General features: G+C 39.3%; 2 protein-coding genes across 2 annotated transcripts in view; both read right to left on the bottom strand.

The window, feature by feature from the left end:
* Positions 1 to 22,673, bottom strand: part of LOC124147601 (cAMP-specific 3',5'-cyclic phosphodiesterase 4C-like) — a 592,292-nt gene that overhangs the window by 521,903 nt on the left and 47,716 nt on the right. The window lies entirely within an intron of this gene.
* On the bottom strand, positions 10,722 to 11,858 carry LOC125382006 (keratin-associated protein 10-6-like). The gene has a single exon (XM_048399427.1). The coding sequence runs from the start codon at positions 11,856 to 11,858 to the stop codon at positions 10,722 to 10,724; it is 1,137 nt and encodes a 378-aa protein (XP_048255384.1).

Here is a 22,673-nt window from a genome sequence, read left to right as displayed (position 1 = left end):
GTTCTGCACCGAACTGCACATGTATGAATGTATGTCTGTATGATGAGGTGAGTGATTAGAATACATATTTTAGGGTTATTGTATATACCTAAGGATGTAAACATATAGAGAATCTCCCCCGAGTGTCTTTTGATATCACATATATCAACACGAGTTGATAAAAGTGGAAAAATTCTGAGGCTTGCCGAGGATTTTTGCCACTTTTATCAACGAGTGTTGATATATTTGATATCAAAAGACACGAGGGTGAGATTTTATTTATCATCCAAAATCATTCTTTCAACTTTTTCAATTTGTAGACAGTAATTAGCAGTGTCTTCAGTGTAAAAAGTACTGCAAACAGCTTCAGTAGCAGAGCCATTAGTGATGTCATTTGATTGTGACGTCATAGTAACCAGTGACGTCACAATGGTCTGCAAAGCATTGTGATGTAATTTCATTGCAGCGATATCTACAGTGTAGATATCGCTTGATCTCATCCAAGCGATATCTCCTGTGGTAGCCAGTTTGGGATGATAAATTGATGTAATATGTTACACTGTAATTATGTTATATATATATTTATGTTCAGGTGTGTCCCGGTAAAGCAAATGATGTCTGATGTTGTGACATCATAGGGCACAGTGCCATATACCTGGTGGGGACATTTATATTTTGTATGTATTTATAGTGATATGTACTGAAATGGTGTGCTATGTATTAATGCATTTATCATCATTCTCCCGTTATTGATAAACTATGTTTGTCAATTTATTATATGACAAATCTCCTGTAATATTTACTGTACAGTAAGACAAAACTAATCATGCTAATTACGATGGATCATAACAATGTATATGATCATATATAAGATTCTAATATTTGTTAATAAGTTATAAAGTAATGATTCATTTGTATGTGTAGGTATTGTGCATATTTTAACTCTGTGTATTTATTTTCACAGGGCCTCTGTTTATTTATGTATTAAACAACTGTCATCAACAAATCAACCTGCGTTTAGTGATTCATTCACCTAAACCACTCTGGTTACACACGTATCACAGGGATTAGTGATATAGTATGGTAAATACATTTTAGAGGTTTTCAGTGTGTTCAAAGACAGATTTTGTGGGAACAAGTAAGGGTTGGTCAGACATAATTTTTGTCTTGGTGCATATTGACATAAATATATACCGTATTCGACGTACAGTAGAACACGGATATAACGAACTACTAGGGACCAGAGAAATCAGTTCGTTATATCCGTTGTTCGTTATACACGTTTTCGCTCGGAAACGTCCGCCATCTTGGATAAGACAAAACACAATACACACGTAACTGCAGCATTGATTTGTATTAGCAGTGATCATTCAACTGATATCAATTTACAACATTCATTTAATAACATTAAATTCATAACATTTTCTGAAGATTGTTATCAAATACATGTACAAAATTTAAACATATTTATCATTTTTCGATTTACATACGAGATGTGTAGTCTGTGATTTTACTTTGGCCTCGTTTCGCTGACTGCATTCTTGAAACGGCATCGTTCAGATCCGCCAAACTGTCAAAAACTGTTTGTTTTACAGACAAGATTACATGTACAGGTAAGATTAACACAATGCAAATTTAACAAGGTTGATCCGTCACCACTGATTGTATTGATTCGCCGCCATTGTTTTGATTCGCCGCTGATTGCATACAGCCAATTGTCAGTGACACTTGACACTGAGTGAGATTTCTCAGTTCGCTATACACGTCGCTAATAAGTGATAGATGGGCTTGTGGGTGATCAGATATTAGTTCGCTGTATCCGTTAGTTCGCTATAGAGAGTTTGTTATATACGTAAATTTTATATGATATTATATAGGTGATAAATCGGGGATTTTTTAACAGTTCGTTGTATCCGTTTGTTCGCTATATCCGTGTTCGTTATATCCGTGTTCTACTGTAATAAGCGCCCAGGGCGCTCTCAAAATTAGAAATAGGGGGGCTCTTATTAGAATATTATTTTGTCAAAAAAAAACAGTTGAAAGATGTCGTGGTTTATGCTGACAGCCTGAAAAGTTTATAAAGGAGAGATATATTTTTCCAGAATTTAATTGCCCATAATTAAGGGTGCATATCACACACGACTGCGTATTATAAGCGAATAAATAAGTATTGTGTACGTTGATCAATCGGAAAGGGTGCTAATTGGGATTGTTCACGAGCCAATTTATTAGCAAATATCGCCGTGGGCGCTTATTGGAGCGGGGCGCTTATTACGTCGAATACGGTAGTTGCATTTTTCAATGGCAGGTTTCACTGGTGCATGTTTTATATAACTGAATCAAACCAACCCCGTGAACTATAGTATCATAGTGTACACCGTCGTGACAGTATAGCCATCCTGACAATCATGTGCCTTAAAGTATTCCATAGTCTCACGACATTGATGAACGGATGGTCTTGTTGTATGTGACCTTTGGTTTGGACATCATGTCAAATCAGCTGACTGAAGTAACGAATGCCTGTCAATATTGACCCCATGTCCATTAATACGAGAGGTTGTCAAAAAGTTCTAAGCCCAACTAACTTCCAACTGTGGGCCATAACAAAGTGAACTAGTCAATGTAGTACATCGTTTGAGTGTATTTGGTCTGTTGAGGTGGTTTGTTTATCAGTGACAGGCAGTGGAATGTCATAGGGGTCCAAATGGACACAGAAATGTAAAAGAACAAGTACCAAGCAATCATCAAGTTTTTTCCTTTAAAGAAAAGTACCGTATATGACCGCGTATAAGCCGAATTTTGAGGACCAGAAAAAAGATTCTGTAGAAAGGGGTTGGCTTATCCACGGGATACACTTTCATGATAGTATTTTTCAGATCGTGATCTGTCAGAAACATCGCCTGAATGACGGTCCGATAGATTACAACTTCCCGAAAGTTTGGAAGTTGCCACGACTAGAGCCATTATTGTTACAAATTATCGATAAAGTTATTATTATACACCAATGTTGTCATTATTAAAAAAATGTTATGCATGTTACTACTTCCGATAATAAGTTTTCAATTGAATGTTCAAAGTTTATCGTTCTTCGTAAACTCCACAATCTTTACATGTAACAATATATGTAATTCACAGCTATAATATATAATCCCCAGATAAAATCGCCAATAGCTATTACGTACGTTTTGCAAAGTTCAAAAATTGATAGTGAACAAGTGTCTACCTTTATTGAAAGAGGCAAATAAACAACTGTATCGGCGAGTTACTCCGTTCGCCATTTGCAAAAACATGTGATCAGCTGTTTCCTGTGATGTCACAAACGGTGACCACTGTGATTGCTTCCTGTTGTTTAAAGCAACACGGTACACAAGGAAATGAGCATTGATAATAACGGGCCGATTGGTATTGTCATGTTGTTTACACAAACTTTAAGTTGTGGGTGCTTAGCGATCGTGTTGGGAGTAAGGGCTTTATTCCTTTGTTTTCGAGAGATTAGTTTAATAAACTGGAAAAGCCTGTGAGTAAGTGATGGTCATTCAATGTGTTCATAGTATGATAGTTTATTTAATTCAATTGGATTAACATACAATAGTGGTGTAAAGGGGGTTATAAAAGTTGGTATATTTTTACTGACCGACATTTTCATCATGAGTTTTAAACGAAAACGCCATGCTTACGATGCTGAATTCAAACTGCGACTCTTCGCTCCAGCTGATATATTTTCTCATGGGTTCATAATTCTATATACACCGATTCACAAAATGGCGCTTGGTTGTTGATGGCAACATATAACGATCATTATGAGATTAAAAAAAACCACGAGAAACAGCTTCCCACATTATGAAAGTGGATGACTGGTTTGTTAAATCTTTATTAGAAATAATAATGACTTTTTCAATATAATTACAACGTTTTTCATCTTATATTTTTGAATATCTGCAAGTACCGGCACGTGTTTTTCAGTACGACTTCGCAGTGTTTTTTGTCTTTCAATTCCTGATTCGGCTTATCTGCGGGACATATCATTTTCTTTCGTATTTCAATGGTCAAATTAACACCTTGGCTTATCTACGGGGTCGGCTTATCCGCCGTCATATACGGTACTTCCCAAGAAATTCATGACAGCATGTCACATGTGTATGCGTTAAGTGCCCCAGATATTCCACTGTTAAACGTTGGGCTGCTATGTCTAAGGCTGGGAGAACAAGGTGACCCTAGGTCTGGACGTCCCTCAACTTCCATCAATGAAGAGTCAGTAAAGGAAATAGAAAAACTGTCAGAGAGGCATATTACGACTGCCGAACTTGAGGAAGATACAGGTCTAAGCCATGGATCCACTAAAACTATTATTCATGAACATTTACAGATGAATAAGATATCTGCTCATTGGGTGCCAAATTTTCTAAATTCTGATCTTAAAGAATTATTAAAAAGGCTATGAACAGAGCATTTTTCAAACAGAATACCATTCAAACATGAATTTATACCAAATCTGCACATTCGATTTTTTTAAATAATTTGTAATCATAATAATTATGCTCCAAAACCTAGAACACTTTGGCTCCGCCCACTCATATGCATAGGGGTTTTTTTTAGCGGTCAGTCTCCTGTGGCTGTGACGTCATACCAGACAGTCCGCTATGTGTTGATCATGTTTACACTAGGCTATTGACTGAAAAGTGACGCAAAGCGCTATATTTTGAATGAAGTTGTAGTGACAATATGGCGTATTGTCTCGCATTCGGGTGCACTTGCAGTGCTACGAATACTTCAGGCCTTAATTCATTTCCATAGATCCCTGCAATCTGCCAAGAAGAAAGCTATGGCTGGCGTATTGTCAACGTGCTGATGTCAAACTCAAAGACATAAGCAAATACAGCACGTTATGCTCCTTACATTTCTCAAAGAAGAATTATGAAAGGGATCCCGAGTTCATGGCACAGTATGGCTACACGAAAGCTGAACCCAAGCTTTTTAAGCATGCCGCACCGGACATTCCCCTGGCTATGGACGGCATGAGCAAGAATATCACCAAAAGTGCCAGGTTCACCAAGAGGGAGGCTTTTCAGAAGCGACGACAGTTAGAACAAATAGAAGTGAGTGAAGTAGATATGAACTTGATTTACAATACTGAGTCGTATGATATTACAAGCTCGCTTGTATCTCTTGCAGTTTTCATTTACCGGAGTTGTTGGGTGTAGATCGATTTTACTGTACTTTGTTTTCATGTCACAGTTTTCCTGAATCTCGTAGGTTTTGGCAGTAGGCTTGTCATCCATGAGGGATTGGGCATTCCTCCTACATACACTAGTCGCAAGGTTACTTAATTTTAAAAAGAATCAGAATTGTCATAATTGTCTACGATTTATATAATTTATATTTTGTAAATTAATTAGAATGTGAAATAAAATCACGAAGTCTAGATTAATTATTTTCCCGTTTTAGGATCTGAAAGAAGCATATGATAGTTTCAAAGCAACACAAGATTGTAGACAGTCCGGCAGTACAGATATTCAGCAGGACATGTCAACATTGGAGCCTGTTCAAACTTGTGTTGAGTCTGGCAGTGGAAAACACTATTTCAAGTGTCAGGTGTCATGTAAGTGATTTTTTCTAACATTCCATATATTGATTCTGCCCAGAATCAAATTTTATGAATTAATTCCCTAATTGTAACTATTTTAGCTTTCATAGTGATATTTAGATAATCATTTTAGACAAAAGTTAGAGAAAATATTATAGATTGATTGAGGGATACCTTCTCCCAATTATTCAGGCCATTCTGTTATCATAATTCCTCTGTATCTACTCAATATGATATATGGCTTCCTACACACTCTGAGCTGTTGCATATGTTTACATATCTGGAGACAAATCAAGGTTGGCGAAAGTAACAACATGCTATACTTTTGATTGGACAAAAACCCTGCTGACATAATCCTGTTAATCAAAGCCATCATGTCCAGTTGGTCCAGGGAAATTATCGCAATGGAATGGACATATAATAGCCTGGATCACTGTGGATGGGATGTAATGAGATTTATGATTAAGGATATCTAATATATAGTAATAAGTAACATCGAGAGATTATGTCCATAGGTCTGACCGGGATACTAGTTGATTTATGTTGATATGTATATAATTAAATTTTCGTTGTGTTCATTGAAATTCCTGTATTCTGATTAGCTGAATTGGTCACGTGTTATTGCATTCATTTCCCAATGAATGTAAACACTTAAGCCACGCCCACTGAGGCGCACTACTTTTATTACTTCGGAATGTCGGGGAATCCCTTTCTGCTCACGTGTATCGTCATGCCAGGACATTAAGCGACTTTCATGCATTTTCATTGTCCAAACAAACCTTTGAAACTGAAGGCCAAGAATGAATGAAACAGCAAACATGCGCCTGTGCGACCATGTAATTTGAAACAGATGCCTTCTCCCGGACATAATTCTTCCGGTTCGTTACAGTCTGACTGTTGCAGTTCTTTTCCCCTCTTGTCTTAATTGACAGGTCCAATGAACATTGTTTTGATCCTACTCTCCGTTGATTGGCTACTGACTGTGTAGGCGTGTCAAGTTATGTGCATAAATTAAACGATCACCTGATTCATGTCAAGCCACAGAATGTATTCCTACACCTGGAATGTTTATCAATGTCGTCATTTTTGTCTGTTTTGATATATACAACTGTTTTTGGTTAAACTATTGTAGATAAAACATGTTTTATGTTGACGAATTTAATTATAAGCATTGACTGTGTATTTTCTTCGGTTCATTGAGGTATGAATCGAAAAAACAATGTGCAAACTTTTGTAAGAACCCGTTACGCGGATTCATACGGTTTGCACATCGGTTTTTCGATTCAAACCTCAATGAACCGAAGAAAATACACAGTCAATCCTTAAATATATGTTGTGACATATATCATATATATAAATATATGATTTTGATATTTGTCTTATTTACAGTGGCAGTTCCTTTAAGCATTCATTTTTCAGGATGTACATAGCAGCATTTCACTATAATGAAAACAGCCAGAATACCCAAGCAGTGACCAAGGCTAGAGAGCCCAGGTGGACAATCTGCTACCCCAAAGCCAAGAAGAGGTCATCCTCCGTAGCCAATTTATGGTAAATGTTGTTGTGATGAAGGAGTAAGTATATTCCAAAACGTAGTGTTCCTCGTAATAAAGAAGTTGACATCCATATATTCTCTTCCTCATGTGTATCACGTCTAAATGCCTTTCAAAGACTTGATCAGAAATACTGTTCAAATTTTCACATAAAATGCATTGTAAATATCTGTATCATATATAATCTTTCTATTTTAATTATCATGATAAAGGATAATAACAAAATAGAAGACCTAAAAAAGTACCACCATTGGCCACCAAATCTTACAAACAAATAGTCAGTTCCTTGGGCTTTCACAAATAATTAAGCTTACATTTATATACACTGAACAAAAAATGTTTTGGATCATTAATATTATGGGGGATATTTTCATGAAATTGTGTGCTGAGTCATCACTACTATAAACACACCCACGATACATCACATTAAGAACATCAGTTCAAAGAAAGGCATGAAAGATAATCAATGTCATGTAGTCAATCTTTTCAATTAAGGTACACTTATTTACAAAGTAAACATGTCCTCATACATTGCTGCTTGACATCTGATCATGACTTCCATATTAGGTCTCAACATGGCACTCGTGCAGGAACAGTCACGCAGTTGGGATACGATGACATGCATCAACCAAGTCAGTGAACCTGACCTCTTATGACAAGCATAGTCACCTTTCACGACAAGCATGGGTTGCTGAAGTTCAAAACAGTGTTAAACCCACTCACTCTGCTAATATTCCACTAATTATGTCTTCAACCAAGTAAAAATCTTCAAAGAAGCATGTTCATTAACTTATTGAATCCCTGAACTGAAATCTCCTTCGAGGTATTGTTATTCTTGTCACATACCCTTCAACAAGGTTTCATCCAAAGCTCAAAATATCAACTTGCTTTGTCCAAACAAGATCAAACCTTTACCAGCCAGCAGTCAAATCACAACTAAAATAAATATTTCAACAAATCATCTTTCAAACAAGGTAGTCTTAAGGGCATAAAAAGAATGAAAAAAAATATTAAATAAAAAATATTGAATAAAAAATATACATATCTGAATCCTTAAATCAGTCTAAGGCACTGAATTACTTCATTTGCTCTTTATAAGTTTCAGATCTTCAGATCAAATGTCTCATGAAGACAATGAGAGACAAAATGACAAAGCCTCAGGACTTTTCAGAAATACTTCAAACGGTCTGATCATTCCGGCAGCTCTGACCCTGTTCATTGGGGAACTACAGAACACACATCACCAATTTTACAGCTACTTCCTAGAAGGAAAACACGAATCAAATCACACAATTTGAATACTACCTTTCTTTTTATTCCATGCCTAATTTTCCCATTTATTTTGAAAACAACAACATTTTTCCAAATATTTCTGGGATGTTTTGACACCAAATATTTTCCTAAATGTATGGATCGATGTCTAAGCTTTGAACAATACACATACGAAATAATATTTCTATTGACCTCCTTTTTTAAAAGTGTGAGTGTTAACCATGAAAATCTAGACTTGTTGATGTCTGGGTAGATACCTCCAGCTCTGTATATCCACTGGAGCCAATATTGATTTTTATATCAAATGGAATTCTGCAATAGGAGACAATAAAAAGAATTGTCCCAAGACTTTCTTTCCCGCTAACATGTCTGCTGGTATGTTTTGTGTTCGTAGCGGCACTTGAACTGTCTTGAATCAGGGATCCTTTAAGACATATTTTTTGTCTGTCTATCAATGATATAAAGCAGTGATGCCAAGTATTATACACTGAAAAGACATGGCTTTATACTACAAACAACAAGTGAATTAATTCTCATTTCACGACAGGTTGCGTATTGCTCACGATAAAAGTCAATGAACACAATGTTATCTAAACCAGCATCACTGATTGTAAGCTCACAGCATCAATGGGTGTTGCTGCATGTTAGAACTTGTAGAACTGATGATGTTTTCCTTCAGAACATTCCATCCCTATGTAGTAAGGAGTTGGTAATGAGGACTTCTGTTGAATCATGCACTGACCAATAAGGAAAACTGCTGAATCACGCACTGACCAATAAGGAAGACTGCTGAATCACACACTGACCAATAAGGAAGACTGCTGAATCATGTACTGAGCAATAAGGAAGACTGCTGAATCACGCAACTGAGCAATAGGGAAGACTGCTGAATCATGCACTGAGCAATAAAGATAGCTGCTGAACCACGCACTGAGCAATTAGGAATTGAAGACTGCTGAATCATGTACTGAGCAATAAGGACAGATGTTGATTCAAGTACACAGCAATAAGGAGAGCTACAGAAACAAGCACTAAGCACAATAAGGATGTAAGTTGATTCACTGAGCAATAAGGAAGACTGCTGATTCGAAACACTTCATCTGCATTATGCAAATGTTACCACCCATAAATTTTTCGGTTATGAATTTAAACACTTCTAAAGTTTTCAATCAGGTCTTATTTTGTAAAGAGTCCATTACTTGGCCCAGATAGCAATCCCTTTAAAATGAGATCTTCTACTCCGATTTGATAGCTCTCTGCTTGAAGATCTGAAAACACCCCCATAGGTTTTGTCAGCTGAACTTATAAGCCAATCAGCACCGAGGCTTCTAAATTCTCAATGCAAGTGAAGCATTAGACAATCTTATCTGATTTCTGTATCTCAAAAAACATTATAATCGGGGAGTCCCTGTGATACTGTTCAGAATACTTTACACGTTTCCGAGACCCTTGGCACCTTCAGCCTAAGGTCAGCCATCGAGGGTATAGTCATGCTAACTTTTGCTGAGATCATTTCCAGAAGTCGAAAGCTGACATCTGATTGGCCCATGCATCCTTCAATTAGATTGGGTTCAGGGTTCCTCTGACATGGCATCCTATGGAGGTGTCATGTTGATCGGAGAAAAGATCTGACTTTGCCCAGATAGGTGACAAAAAGAAGGAAAACAGAACACAGAATTTTCAATGATTTTTGTTTGAGTGACTTCAGCAACAACGATTTGTAAATTGTGCTAAAGTATCATTGAATAAACATTACTGAACTGTTATTTCAGGCAACAAATTGTTCTGTTAAATGGAATGAAGTTCATTCAGGCTGAAGTCATCGACATTGCAAGACAAATTCTCTCTAATGCCATTGAGGTAGCCAGACAAATTCAGTCTGACGTCATTGAGGTAGCCAGACAAATTCAGTCTAATGCCATTGAGGTAGCCAGACAAATTCAGTCTGACGTCATTGAGGTAGCCAGACAAATTCAGTCTGAAGTCATTGAGGTAGCCAGACAAATTCAGTCTGAAGTCATTGAGGTAGCCAGACATATTCAGTCTGAAGTCATTGACATAGCAAGACAAGTTCAGTCTGAAGTCATTGACATAGCAAGTCAAGTTCAGTCTGAAGTCATTGACATAGCAAGACAAATTCAGTCTGAAGTCATTGAGGTAGCCAGCCAAATTCAGTCCGACGTCATTGAGGTAGCCAGAAAAATTCAGTCTGAAGTCATTGAGGCAGCCAGACAAAATTCCTTAATTCAAAAGACGGACTAAAAGATTTAACATATTGCAAAGTTTCTTCTCAAAAGCTGAAGCAGTTTTTCAAGATGAATATGTGAGAACATTCACATCCTGCAATAGTTGACAAAGCACGGCATCCACTCACACAGCATCCACTCACACGGCATCCATGGCATCCACTCACATGGCATCCACTCACACGGCATCCACTCACACGGCATCCACTCACACGGCATCCACTCACATGGCATCCACTCACATGGCATCCACTCACACGGCATCCACTCATACGGCATCCACTCACACGGGATCCATGGCATCCACTCACACGGCATCCACTCACATGGCATCCACTCACACGGCATCCACTCACACGGCATCCACTCACACGGCATCCACTCACACGGCATCCATGGCATCCACTCACATGGCATCCACTCACACGGCATCCACTCACACAGCATCCCCTCACATGGCATCCACTCACACGGCATCCATGGCATCCACTCACATGGCATCCACTCACACGGCATCCACTCACACGGCATCCACTCACATGGCATCCACTCACACGGCATCCACTCGCACGGCATCCACTCGCACGGCATCCACTCGCACGGCATCCACTCGCATGGCATCCACTCACACGGCATCCACTCACACGGCATCCACTCACATGGCATCCACTCACACGGCATCCATGGCATCCACTCACACGGCATCCATGGCATCCACTCACACGGCATCCACTCACATGGCATCCACTCACACGGCATCCACTCACACGGCATCCACTCACATGGCATCCACTCACATGGCATCCACTCACACGGCATCCATGGCATCCACTCACATGGCATCCACTCACACGGCATCCACTCGCACGGCATCCACTCGCACGGCATCCACTCGCACGGCATCCACTTGCACGGCATCCACTCACACGGCATCCATGGCATCCACTCACACGGCATCCACTCACACGGCATCCACTCACACGGCATCCATGGCATCCACTCAGACGGCATCCATGGCATCCACTCACACGGCATCCACTCGCACGGCATCCACTCGCACGGCATCCACTCACATGGCATCCATGGCATCCACTCACATGGCATCCACTCACACGGCATCCACTCACACGGCATCCACTCGCACGGCATCCACTCGCACGGCATCCACTCGCACGGCATCCACTCGCACGGCATCCACTCGCACGGCATCCACTCGCAGGGCATCCACTCGCAGGGCATCCACTCACATGGCATCCACTCACCCGCATCCACTCACATGGCATCCACTCACATGGCATCCACTCACACGGCATCCACTCACACGGCATCCACTCACACGGCATCCACTCACACGGCATCCACTCACACGGCATCCATGGCATCCACTCACATGGCATCCACTCACACGGCATCCACTCATACGGCATCCACTCACATGGCATCCACTCACACGGCATCCACTCACACGCATCCACTCACATGGCATCCACTCACATGGCATCCACTCACACGGCATCCACTCACACGGCATCCACTCACATGGCATCCACTCACACGGCATCCACTCACACGGCATCCATGGCATCCACTCACATGGCATCCACTCACACGGCATCCACTCATACGGCATCCACTCACATGGCATCCACTCACACGGCATCCACTCACACGCATCCACTCACATGGCATCCACTCACATGGCATCCACTCACACGGCATCCACTCACATGGCATCCACTCACATGGCATCCACTCACACGGCATCCATGGCATCCACTCACATGGCATCCACTCACACGGCATCCACTCACACGGCATCCATGGCATCCACTCACATGGCATCCACTCACATGGCAATAACGTTTATCTGCATTTTCTTCTTATAAAAAAACCAAATACAAATGAGGACCAATTTAAGTTTTATTGCTGCTGCAGAGGTCTACAGGCTAGGATTAATTAAGAACAGCAAATTCAAGCTGGACCCAGCTCAGCCAATCTGCAGTTCCAGGAATTTAGATTCCTTGTCAGCTTACATAATTTTAGGATGTGTATCAACCCAGAAGTTTAATGTTACCTTCCATACACACTCCAGATCATTACTGGACTTCGGAGTGTGGATCATAGTATCCTTTCAATTCTGAATCCCTGTTCTTGTATCTCACGAGTTGGAATACACAATTTATGACTTGATTGTGAGTTACAGACAGTCAGATACATGTAATTGGAAGTCCTCGACAAACATGGGATCTTTTTGAAGTACAAAACAAGTATTGGAGTGGGAGACAAGCCCCCACCGAGGTGTCTTGTATGTGGAGCAAACATCCAAACTTTACATTATACAACATTCTGTCCTCAGGAACCCACCATTTGATATTCAGGTGGGGAGCTGGGATTTTATTGAAAAACACATATTGTGCTCCTCAGACAGGTGAAAAAAGGAGACATCGACTGCCACAAAAATTGCATAGTTGAAAGGTGTATCTTTTATTAAAATTCAGGCTCATAAAATTAAATAAAAAAATATATCTGGTTTTGTAGCTTAAGCTGAAAAAATATCTAATCTCGATACAAAATCACCTGCGAGCTGTACCCAGTCATCAAAGAAGCTGCAATTCCCAGTACTGAGTTGTATCCCTTAGGCATGCCAGGATCCTATGATTATAGGTTGTGGTATCAGCACCATACCCATGGGTTTCACCGAAGTGGTAAATATCAAAGAACTCCATCACTTTGGACATTCTCCCTCATTAAGCTGGCATGCTCTGATATAACTGAAGTACCATTCAGACCAGCATCAAGCCCAACTCACTCACTCACTCACTCTCTGGACTCCAGCGTTTCTCACTTGAATAATATATCGCTGAATTCAACCTTATCCTTAATGGGGATTGTCTCTGTAGCTTAACACACTAAAAGTTTCTTGATATACGACTTGCAAAAAGATAAATCTAACTTTAAAAAAGTCCTCACGAGTGTTAAAGCTCCTTATTCTAACAGCCACTCCTTAACAGGCATAATCTTATCTATTTCTAAAACCCTTTAGGCTGTAGTTACAATCAATACTCCCTCAATGATAACACACTAGTGGTTATGAATTGCTTTCCACACCAACATGCAGCTTTTTACTTCTCCGGGATGAACATCAATTCCTCAAACACAGCCCGCATCATGATCACGCCAGACTTTACAAAACTCAACACTGTCGGACATGCCACATCCCAAATCCCTAAAGTAGGTTTGAGGCAGAAACATTTGGAGATGTCCGTCAGATTATCCCTCCATTACCCAGTGAGAGATGGTTCCATGAGAAGCAACTGTCCCTCTCCATTACAGAGGCGCCGATGGACACCATCAGTGGTGGGCAGCGTGGCATGTTATCTCCTGTCCACAAAAACATCTCCCAAGTGTTAAACTCAGGAAGCAGAGCTGCCTGTTCAGTCAATAAAAAGCTGTAATTACAATAAATCTGTGTAATCAAGGGCTTGTGTGCTAGACAATGAGATCCGGATGATTGGGACAAACACATGTGACCTGCACTGTTACCATCATTTGTGTAGAGTAAAGCTTATGCAAGAACCATAATGATACCAATAAATGGGGATATATCATGGGTAATTTAGGCAATCATGTGATAACCAGACATTTTGAACACTATGGAATAACAGGTTTATGTCATAGACAATGTCCAATATCATTTCTAAAAGGTCAGATGATAAACCGACAATCGACTGAATGGTTGTCGCAATCAAGGTTAGAGGAACATGTCCTTCAATTCTCTATAGTGTGAGATTGCCAGATCAGAAGCATGTTCCTGTAATGAACGTAAGGAATTATAAAGATAACTGTCTATTAAGGTGACTGTTGATCTGTAGAACATTGTTTGTTCTAGATGTGATTCTTATTCACATGAAGTAGCAGTACTCCCATCTGCAAGTCATTATTGGAGTGTGGGTAAATGACAGTGAAGGTGTTCAAAACAATCAATATGATGCTTATGACGTACATCGGCACCTTTGAGCTTAATGACAGGAATTCTTACTCGAACCTGTATGAATAGAAATTCTGTATCTCACCATGAACTATAAGTAGTGGTGTAATGATACGGTGATACAGTATTGTATCATGATACAAGGTCAATGATACAATACATGGATTTGCAAACCGAGTATCGCGATACATAAGATACATTATACGTAAAAACATGTAAATAACAGACACTGCACAACCAGCAGCTGACAAGGATTCTCTAGTTTTGCCTGGCATGACATTCACAGCCAACTCTAGCTTATATGTTTCTGTCCTACAAAATCCGATCTTCGATCTCTGAAATTTAGAAACATATGATTCAGGATTGTGATTCACCTGCAATAAGATAAAAATACCAACTTCATGAAATAAGAGTAATTGGTCAGGATACGAATCGTCTGCATGTCTCGGTACTATTGTATCTCGACCCAACCGTATCGTTACACCTCTAGCTGTGAGTACAGTGAATGATGAAATCTGCTTCACTGAATGTTCTTAAGTTGAATATAGTTGGGTATAGCTCCTCTCCTCTCAACAGTTTTCCAGTTATATTATGGAGTGTCAGCTATATGTGAGAGACCCATGAAGATCCGGGTAGAAAAGGTCTTCAGCAACCCATGCTTGCCGTAAAAGGCGACTGTGCTTGTCATTAGAGGTGATCGGGTGGTCAGGCTTGCTGACTTGGTTTATGCATGTCATCGTATCCCAATTGTGTGGATCGATGTTCATGATGTCAATCACTGGATTGTCTGGTCCAGACTCCATTATGTACCAACTGCCGTCATATAGCTGGCATATTGCCAAGTGCGACGTTAAACAACAGACAAACAAAAACAAACAACAAAACTAAATGTGGGAGGAAAGCCACAGAACAGAAAGCTACCGTCATTTGTTCTATCAATGTTATAGGTGATGATGTATCCTCTCCTGGCCTGGTACAGAACAGTACTGACATTTGTTCTATTGATGTTACAGGTGATGTATCCCCTCCTGGCCTACGGGTACAGAACAGTACTGACATTTGTTCTATTGATGTTACAGGTGATGTATCCCCTCCTGGCCTACGGGTACAGAATAGTACTGACATTTGTTCTATTAATGATACAGGTGATGTATCCCCTCCTGGCCTACGGGTACAGAACACTATTGATGTTACAGGTGATGTATCCCCTCCAGGCCTACGGGTACAGAACAGTACTGACATTTGTTCTATTGATGTTACAGGTGATGTATCCCATCCTGGCCTACAGGTACAGAACAGTACTGACATTTGTTCTATTGATGTTACAGGTGATGTATCCCCTCCTGGCCTGGTACAGAACACTACTGACATTTGTTCTATTGATGTTACAGGTGATGTATCCCCTCCTGGCCTACGGGTACAATGCATTGCTTCCTGCTATACGGATGTTGATTAGCTCACCCTGGTCCAAAACACAATCCTATGACTAAACTCCAATAAAAATGGAATAAACATGGGTTTTGAAATATAATGGATTATGAACTCATTCTGGCTATAATATCTTTTGGTCTCTGAGATTCCATTTTGATTTTTTTCCTTAAATGTGCCATTAAACCAATGCTTATTCAAGTCAAGACTTCAAATGCAATGCGTCAGGCAAAAGTGTAATTGAACCCTGACCATTGGACCTGATCTCCAAATTGGCCCCAAGAGGCTGGAGGGGATTGATTCCCATGAAAGTGAATTATTTGCAAGACATGTCAGCATTGAACACTGTGAATGTTATTGCAAATTTGAGACATAAACATTAATTATTGGATTTTGTCCAGTTTTCCATCTCTCCACAATGTTGTACAGCACAGGACCCTGTCTGCGAGTGATAAATGGTACTTGTTTTCACCAGTGCCTGTGAACTTGAGTTTACAAACAATGGAACATGGATTCCAAGTGCTTGATTCAGCCATATACAACATGCACAAGTGCAACTTATCATTGAAAAATGCAACCTAATGTCCACGACTTCATGCATCAAATTTGGTTCTAAACTAATGCTTCCTTGTAAAAACAAAATCAGTCTTTCAACACACGCAATGCCTCTACAGTTTAGTTACAATACTACATCACTAATGTCTGTGTTACATGTAATTTGTTAGGCTGTCTTAGGCATGTAGCAATCAAACTGTGGCTACAGCAAGATTATGTTCAATTGTTGCTGTTACGTTTTACAGCCATTAATTTATGCAACACTGGCAGCGGACTGGTCAGCGAACTGGTCCATGTTTCAAGTTTATGGGACGAGGGTGCAACCTGGTTTTGTGTGGTGGAACTTGGTTTCATGTCAACATGCACCTAGTGCAATCTGAATCAAGTTCCTTACTTCAGTCCTGATTCCTCTGATGTTTAAAGCAGTGTTACAGTGTTAAAAGTGTTGACAAATTGCTGTTATAGGTTATCAGATGGTTACAGACCGATGGTGTCGAGTTTGAAGTTGACTGACTGCCACAGATACAGTGTGTAGATCCCCAAATCTTGCAACCATTGGTTTATGCCAATATGGCTTACAAATAGCTGTTGACGTTATTCCATCTTATTGTGATGTAAAGTCGGAATGACACACTAGAAAGGACGCCATAGCTGAAGATTGTTGACGTCATTCGACAATTGTGTGTTTCTCAGATTGCATTCGTGATCTGTGCATGTTTCAAGAGGGGAGCTCAAAAGGATTAATAAAAATGGGTTATAAAGAAATTATTACACTTGCATGTGTGTCATACTGATTTTACAAAACTCAGAATTCAGAAACTCATGTAAGAATTCATGTATGACCCTCGCTCTTGCTCGGGAAAAACAAGAATTTTGACATTAGTTTTGTAAAATCAGTATAACACACATGCTCGTATAATAATCTGCATGTGCAACAACGTTTCACCCAATGAAAACACACAGATGACAAAAATTACTGACACAGCACAAACAAATATCCAAAATAAGTTCAGGAAGCATATTTTCCAACACATTGAACACATCCCAGCTTTAGTTGTGTCACATTGCGACCCATGCCTCCTGTTCAAATGGTCAGGAGACACGAGTCAGCTATTGCAAATTATCCAAATTTCTGGTTGTCAGGAGTGTGTCTGTAAAATAAAAATCTTGTTAACCTCCAACTCTGGTTCCAGACAAACTGTATCATCTTCCCGAGGCAAGAGAGCTGACTGACTTTAAAAAGTACAGTTTCCAATCTTGCTGAACTAGGCAGGAATTTCTGGGCTCATATGTTGTGCCACCAGTGGCTATTATGAGTTATGTCCCTTCCATGTCACCTCTACTTACCAACCAGATTCCACCTCTCATATCTCTTGCCCTTGCTTTAAACAAAATGGCGGCACCCAGTCAAGACGATTTTATGGTTATAAAGATATCCCCATGAAGTTCATCAGATCACTTGAGCACCTTGATTAAAAACATGAAAAGACTTGGAAAATATCTGTCGACGCCCAGTTGACTGTACACATGCTTTGCAAACCTTGCAATAAAACGAAATTTGGCATGGCAGTTACCACCTTGTTTACTGGATTTTGATTGTGCTATGCATAGACTTGTTAGTCCAGTCAAAATTTAACTCCATAATTCCAACCTAGTTGGGCAAGGGTGGAAACTGGACTTTTAAAGTTATTTAACTTCCTTGCCTCAGGAAGATGAACAACATTGGCAGTTCACCAAAAGTGACATCGACTAAAATGTACTGCTGTGTTCCACAAGTAAGAGCACAGCTCAGTTTGAATGCCTAAAGTTGTGAAATTAGACCACAGTTCTAACCAAACAGCATGAACTGTTATCGTCATAATTGCTGTTATTACATCGTTAAATTATATTACTTATTGAAAAGTTCCAGGAACTGTTTTCTTGAGAAATGAACTGTGCCAAAAGAGGTTGTAGGTTTATTTGTTTTACTTCACAGGGTAAAGGAATAAATGTGTCTCTACACACAATGTACAATATTTCCACTGACATTTTTAATATGGGACCTATCAACTTAATTGCCCCCTGTTATTCAGTATTTGCCTCTGTAAGTCGCCTCGTATGTCAAGCACAGGCTGCTGTGGACCTTTTCTGACCTGAAATCCTCTCAAGGCCAATGACAAACTCGTCCCACTGAACATTTCACCCAGGATTGTTGTTGACAACAAGGTTTCAGAGAAGCCCAACATGTACATGTTGAGAGAACAAGGGAACCGTCTGACCAAAGTATGTAGTAAACACCACGAAAACCCTGTCTGTTGTTATGTTAAAGTTGTTAAAGATTTTGAGACATATTTGTGAGGTATATATTTTTAAAAAAAACACATCTACCATTCCTATTCACATCTTTTAGTAGTCAAGTTATGTTACATTTTTAGACGTTTAAAAGCTTATTCCAAAAAACTATGCACACAAACAAAATTTGTCAGCTTTGCAAAATGTGGAAGTCTCTATTGCTGACAATGACATGTAGCCAGAAACATGGCCTCAAAAACTTGGAAGCTATTAAAGGCTAAACCATTATGAAGCATCTCTACAGTTTCTCAAGTAACGATCAACATATCTGAATCATCAGCCAATCGATCACAAGGCCACTACCAACTTTTGCATGCTGAAAATACCCTTACATCAACACTTGAAGATCTTTCATTCTCCTGAAGGTCTTAAAAAACATAGTGGCTGTTTTTAGCACCTAATTATATCTTCTAAATAACTAACTTTTCTTTAAATATTTTCATATCTGAAATGGATCCTCAAGCTTTTGTCAACATATTTGTCACACTTACTGCACATTGAAATATTTTTTTGCTTTATGGTAGACATGTGGGGGACATTTCCAAATTTGACACATCAGCTACGAAGAAGGTGATGCAGTTCCCAATCTTGACTGGTACCGCATGTTCCTTTGTTGTTTTCAGATGAACAATTGACTTGCCTTTGCATGTATTTGTGATGAGGTAAGCATGTCCTGCCCTACCAGTAACACCTGCCACTCACACAATCAACAATCACAGGCTGCAATTCCTAATTACAGCTTTTACATAATAAATTAAACACCAATATCTAACATGTATCTCGTAAAAGAAAAACTAGTTTAATTTATTTTAGACTTTCTTGTCTAAATGGTAGATGGAAACATATTCCCATTCCAGAAATAAACTGTTTATTGTCTCCTTCCAAATATTTTGAAGATGAGTGTCACTATTCATTGAAAGGTGTTTACTTCAAGTTGAACATATCTATTTTGATGAAACTTTAATTTTGTTGCCATATTCTCTGTATATTGAAATATTGTCACATTGGCTCAGCTGATATAATGTATGAGACCTCTGTAACTCTGTATTATAGCCAAGGTTATAGTCTTGAGTGGATATAGTCCTGTTCTGTTCCATTTGCCTGCAGACATGATGGCAAGGAAGTAAGGAAACATGAACTGCCTGACACACTGGAATCTCCACATGGCAGAACGGTGAAGACAGCATTGTACAGACAACCAGGAAGAGGAACATGAGATTGGCATCGGTCGTTGCTGGGGTAACATTCATTTCATCCTGGATGTAGAAGCTGGGGTAATCTTATGGACGACACGGAAACCCACATGAATATGATACAAGCGTGGGAAAACGGATGCCATCTGATACAGCTTTTATCACACGATGTGTCACATTATCAGATGCTGCTCCGACCGTTACTTGGGATTTGGCAAGGTTTGGAGTGATGCCAGGATACATACAGGCCTATAGTCACATCCCATGAAGGGAAGGTTGTATACTCTTCAACACACACGATTAAGAGAGATGCCAGGATACATACAGGCCTATAGTCACACCCCATGAAGGGATGGTTGTATACTCTTCAACACACACGATTAAGAGAGATGCCAGGATACATACAGGCCTATAGTCACACCCCATGAAGGGATGGTTGTATACTCTTCAACACACACGATTAAGAGAGATGCCAGGATACATACAGGCCTATAGTCACACCCCCATGAAGGGATGGTTGTATACTCTTCAACACACACGATTAAGAGAGATGCCAGGATACATACAGGCCTATAGTCACACCCCATGAAGGGATGGTTGTATACTCTTCAACACATGAGATGGAAAACGGTCCTTAAGTCGTTGTTGTGTGACGAGAAATTTAACCACTACTTTTTTACCTTGCTCGGTTTTCTTTTGGAGGTATTTAAACTAATTTTTGGATATTTAGAAAGCTGAGCATTTATGCATATCTTACGAAACTGTGCTGCAGTACAAATTTTGGCCTTAATACTACCCCTTACATGTTTTATTTGAAGATCATCATGAAGTGAAGTACAACAGTGCATTAAAATAGTGTTTTTTCCTCATAAATTGAAGTTTTAATAAATAGTTTACTGCATGTTTTATTTTGGGGTTTCCTTATGCTGTTTGCCTGTCAAATGGGTAGCATTAAACAGTAGGATTGAGAGCATTAAATCAGGATTGAAAACTATTTGAGTGTTATTTAATCACATGTTTTTAGCACTGGCAGTGTATGTGCTGGAATACACTTGATAATGAGAGACCATGTATGTCCATTAATCTCCAGTTTTTGAATTTGCTTATGATAAAAAGAAGGGAACTAGAATACATGTATTTAATATATTCACACAATATTTTCAGAAAGTGTTCGAAACCATTTGGAACAGTTTTACATATTATGTTTATGACCAGATAAAAAATGTAAGAAATGTTTGCGAAAGTTTCTGATTGTGTTCAATGACATAAGTTTATGAAATATTTGTAAAAATTCATGATGAATATTTAAACAGTAAACCAACATGACATTGAGAAATGTTTCTGAATTTTGAAAAATCATTAAACAAAAGTTTGTAAATTAAATGTGTGAAAAATTCAAAAAGTGTTTAGGAAATGTTCAAGAAAAATTCGGTTTTCTGCCAATAAAAAGTTGCCACACAGTGATAAAACTGAAATGCTGTACAAAGTATCACAAAACCCAAGCCACTGTCACCGTAAATCCCGATAACGTCACGTGTCATCCATCATTTACGCAAACACTTCAAGTGTTAAAAGGTTGATCCAGTAAGTAATTGTTGTCTAAAAGGTATTGTTTTAACACATGACTATCCGGGCACAGGACCAGCTAGTGAAGAACACACAGTCACCCATTGAGAGACACTTAATAAAATCTGTAGGAGACAGAGGGCTGGGGAAGTGTTGGCAATACCATCAATATTCTACAGTAAGCCCAGGGGATATAACTGACTTATACACTATCTGAAACCACGCTGCATATGCTGATCATGGAAACTGATTGGTCAAACTAACCTTCCCCCATTCCATGAAGTTTGACATCAAAGGAAATACAACCGAGAAACACAGAGAGTGCTCAGGGCACCCATGGTAAAAAGAGGTAAAAAATATATACATGAGCAGGTTATAGATATTGTGTGAGAAAAAATATAAGTAAAGAGAAAAGGAAGAAAGTAGGACAAAGTGACTCCAAAAGAAAGGGAGTGTGGTTTTACGCCACTTCCAGCAACATTCCAGATATTTGAAACAGCCAAACAACTAGTTATACATTTGAATTGTTTGATAGGCATCTCTTAGAAGTTGACGGATGACAAAGTAAATATGGACTAAATATACAACTTCTTTATTTTACTGTAATGGTGACGTTTTAATTTGGTTTTGTTTGTTTGTTGTTTAACACCGCACCCAACAATATTCCTGCTATATGATGGTGTTGTGTAAATAAGTTAGTCTGGACCAGACAAGCCTGTGATTGATATCATGATCATCGATCTACGCAATTGGGATACGATGACTTGCATCAACCAAGTCAGCGTGCCTGACCACCCGATCCTGTTAGTCACCTAGATCCTTACACCATTTTTTAAGCAAGGCTGAATATGAACATGGTACAAAATATAACATATTCCATGCACCATGTTCATTATTCAGACTTGCTTGACAACGGTATAAGTATCTATACCGACACGTCACTATTACAGTAAAAAAATGAAGTTGTTATCCAAAAAT

Source organism: Haliotis rufescens, unplaced genomic scaffold, assembly GCF_023055435.1.
Source record: "Haliotis rufescens isolate VD_foot unplaced genomic scaffold, xgHalRufe1.0.p SCAF_2, whole genome shotgun sequence".
Classification (NCBI taxonomy): domain Eukaryota; kingdom Metazoa; phylum Mollusca; class Gastropoda; order Lepetellida; family Haliotidae; genus Haliotis; species Haliotis rufescens.
Note: the sequence above shows the minus strand (reverse complement) of the source record. Positions and strands in the feature narration are given on the sequence as shown.

Coding starts and splice junctions, on each gene's coding strand:
- LOC125382006 (XM_048399427.1), bottom strand. CDS start 11,858: ATGCCCTGCGAGTGGATGCCGTGCGAGTGGATGCCGTGCGAGTGGATG.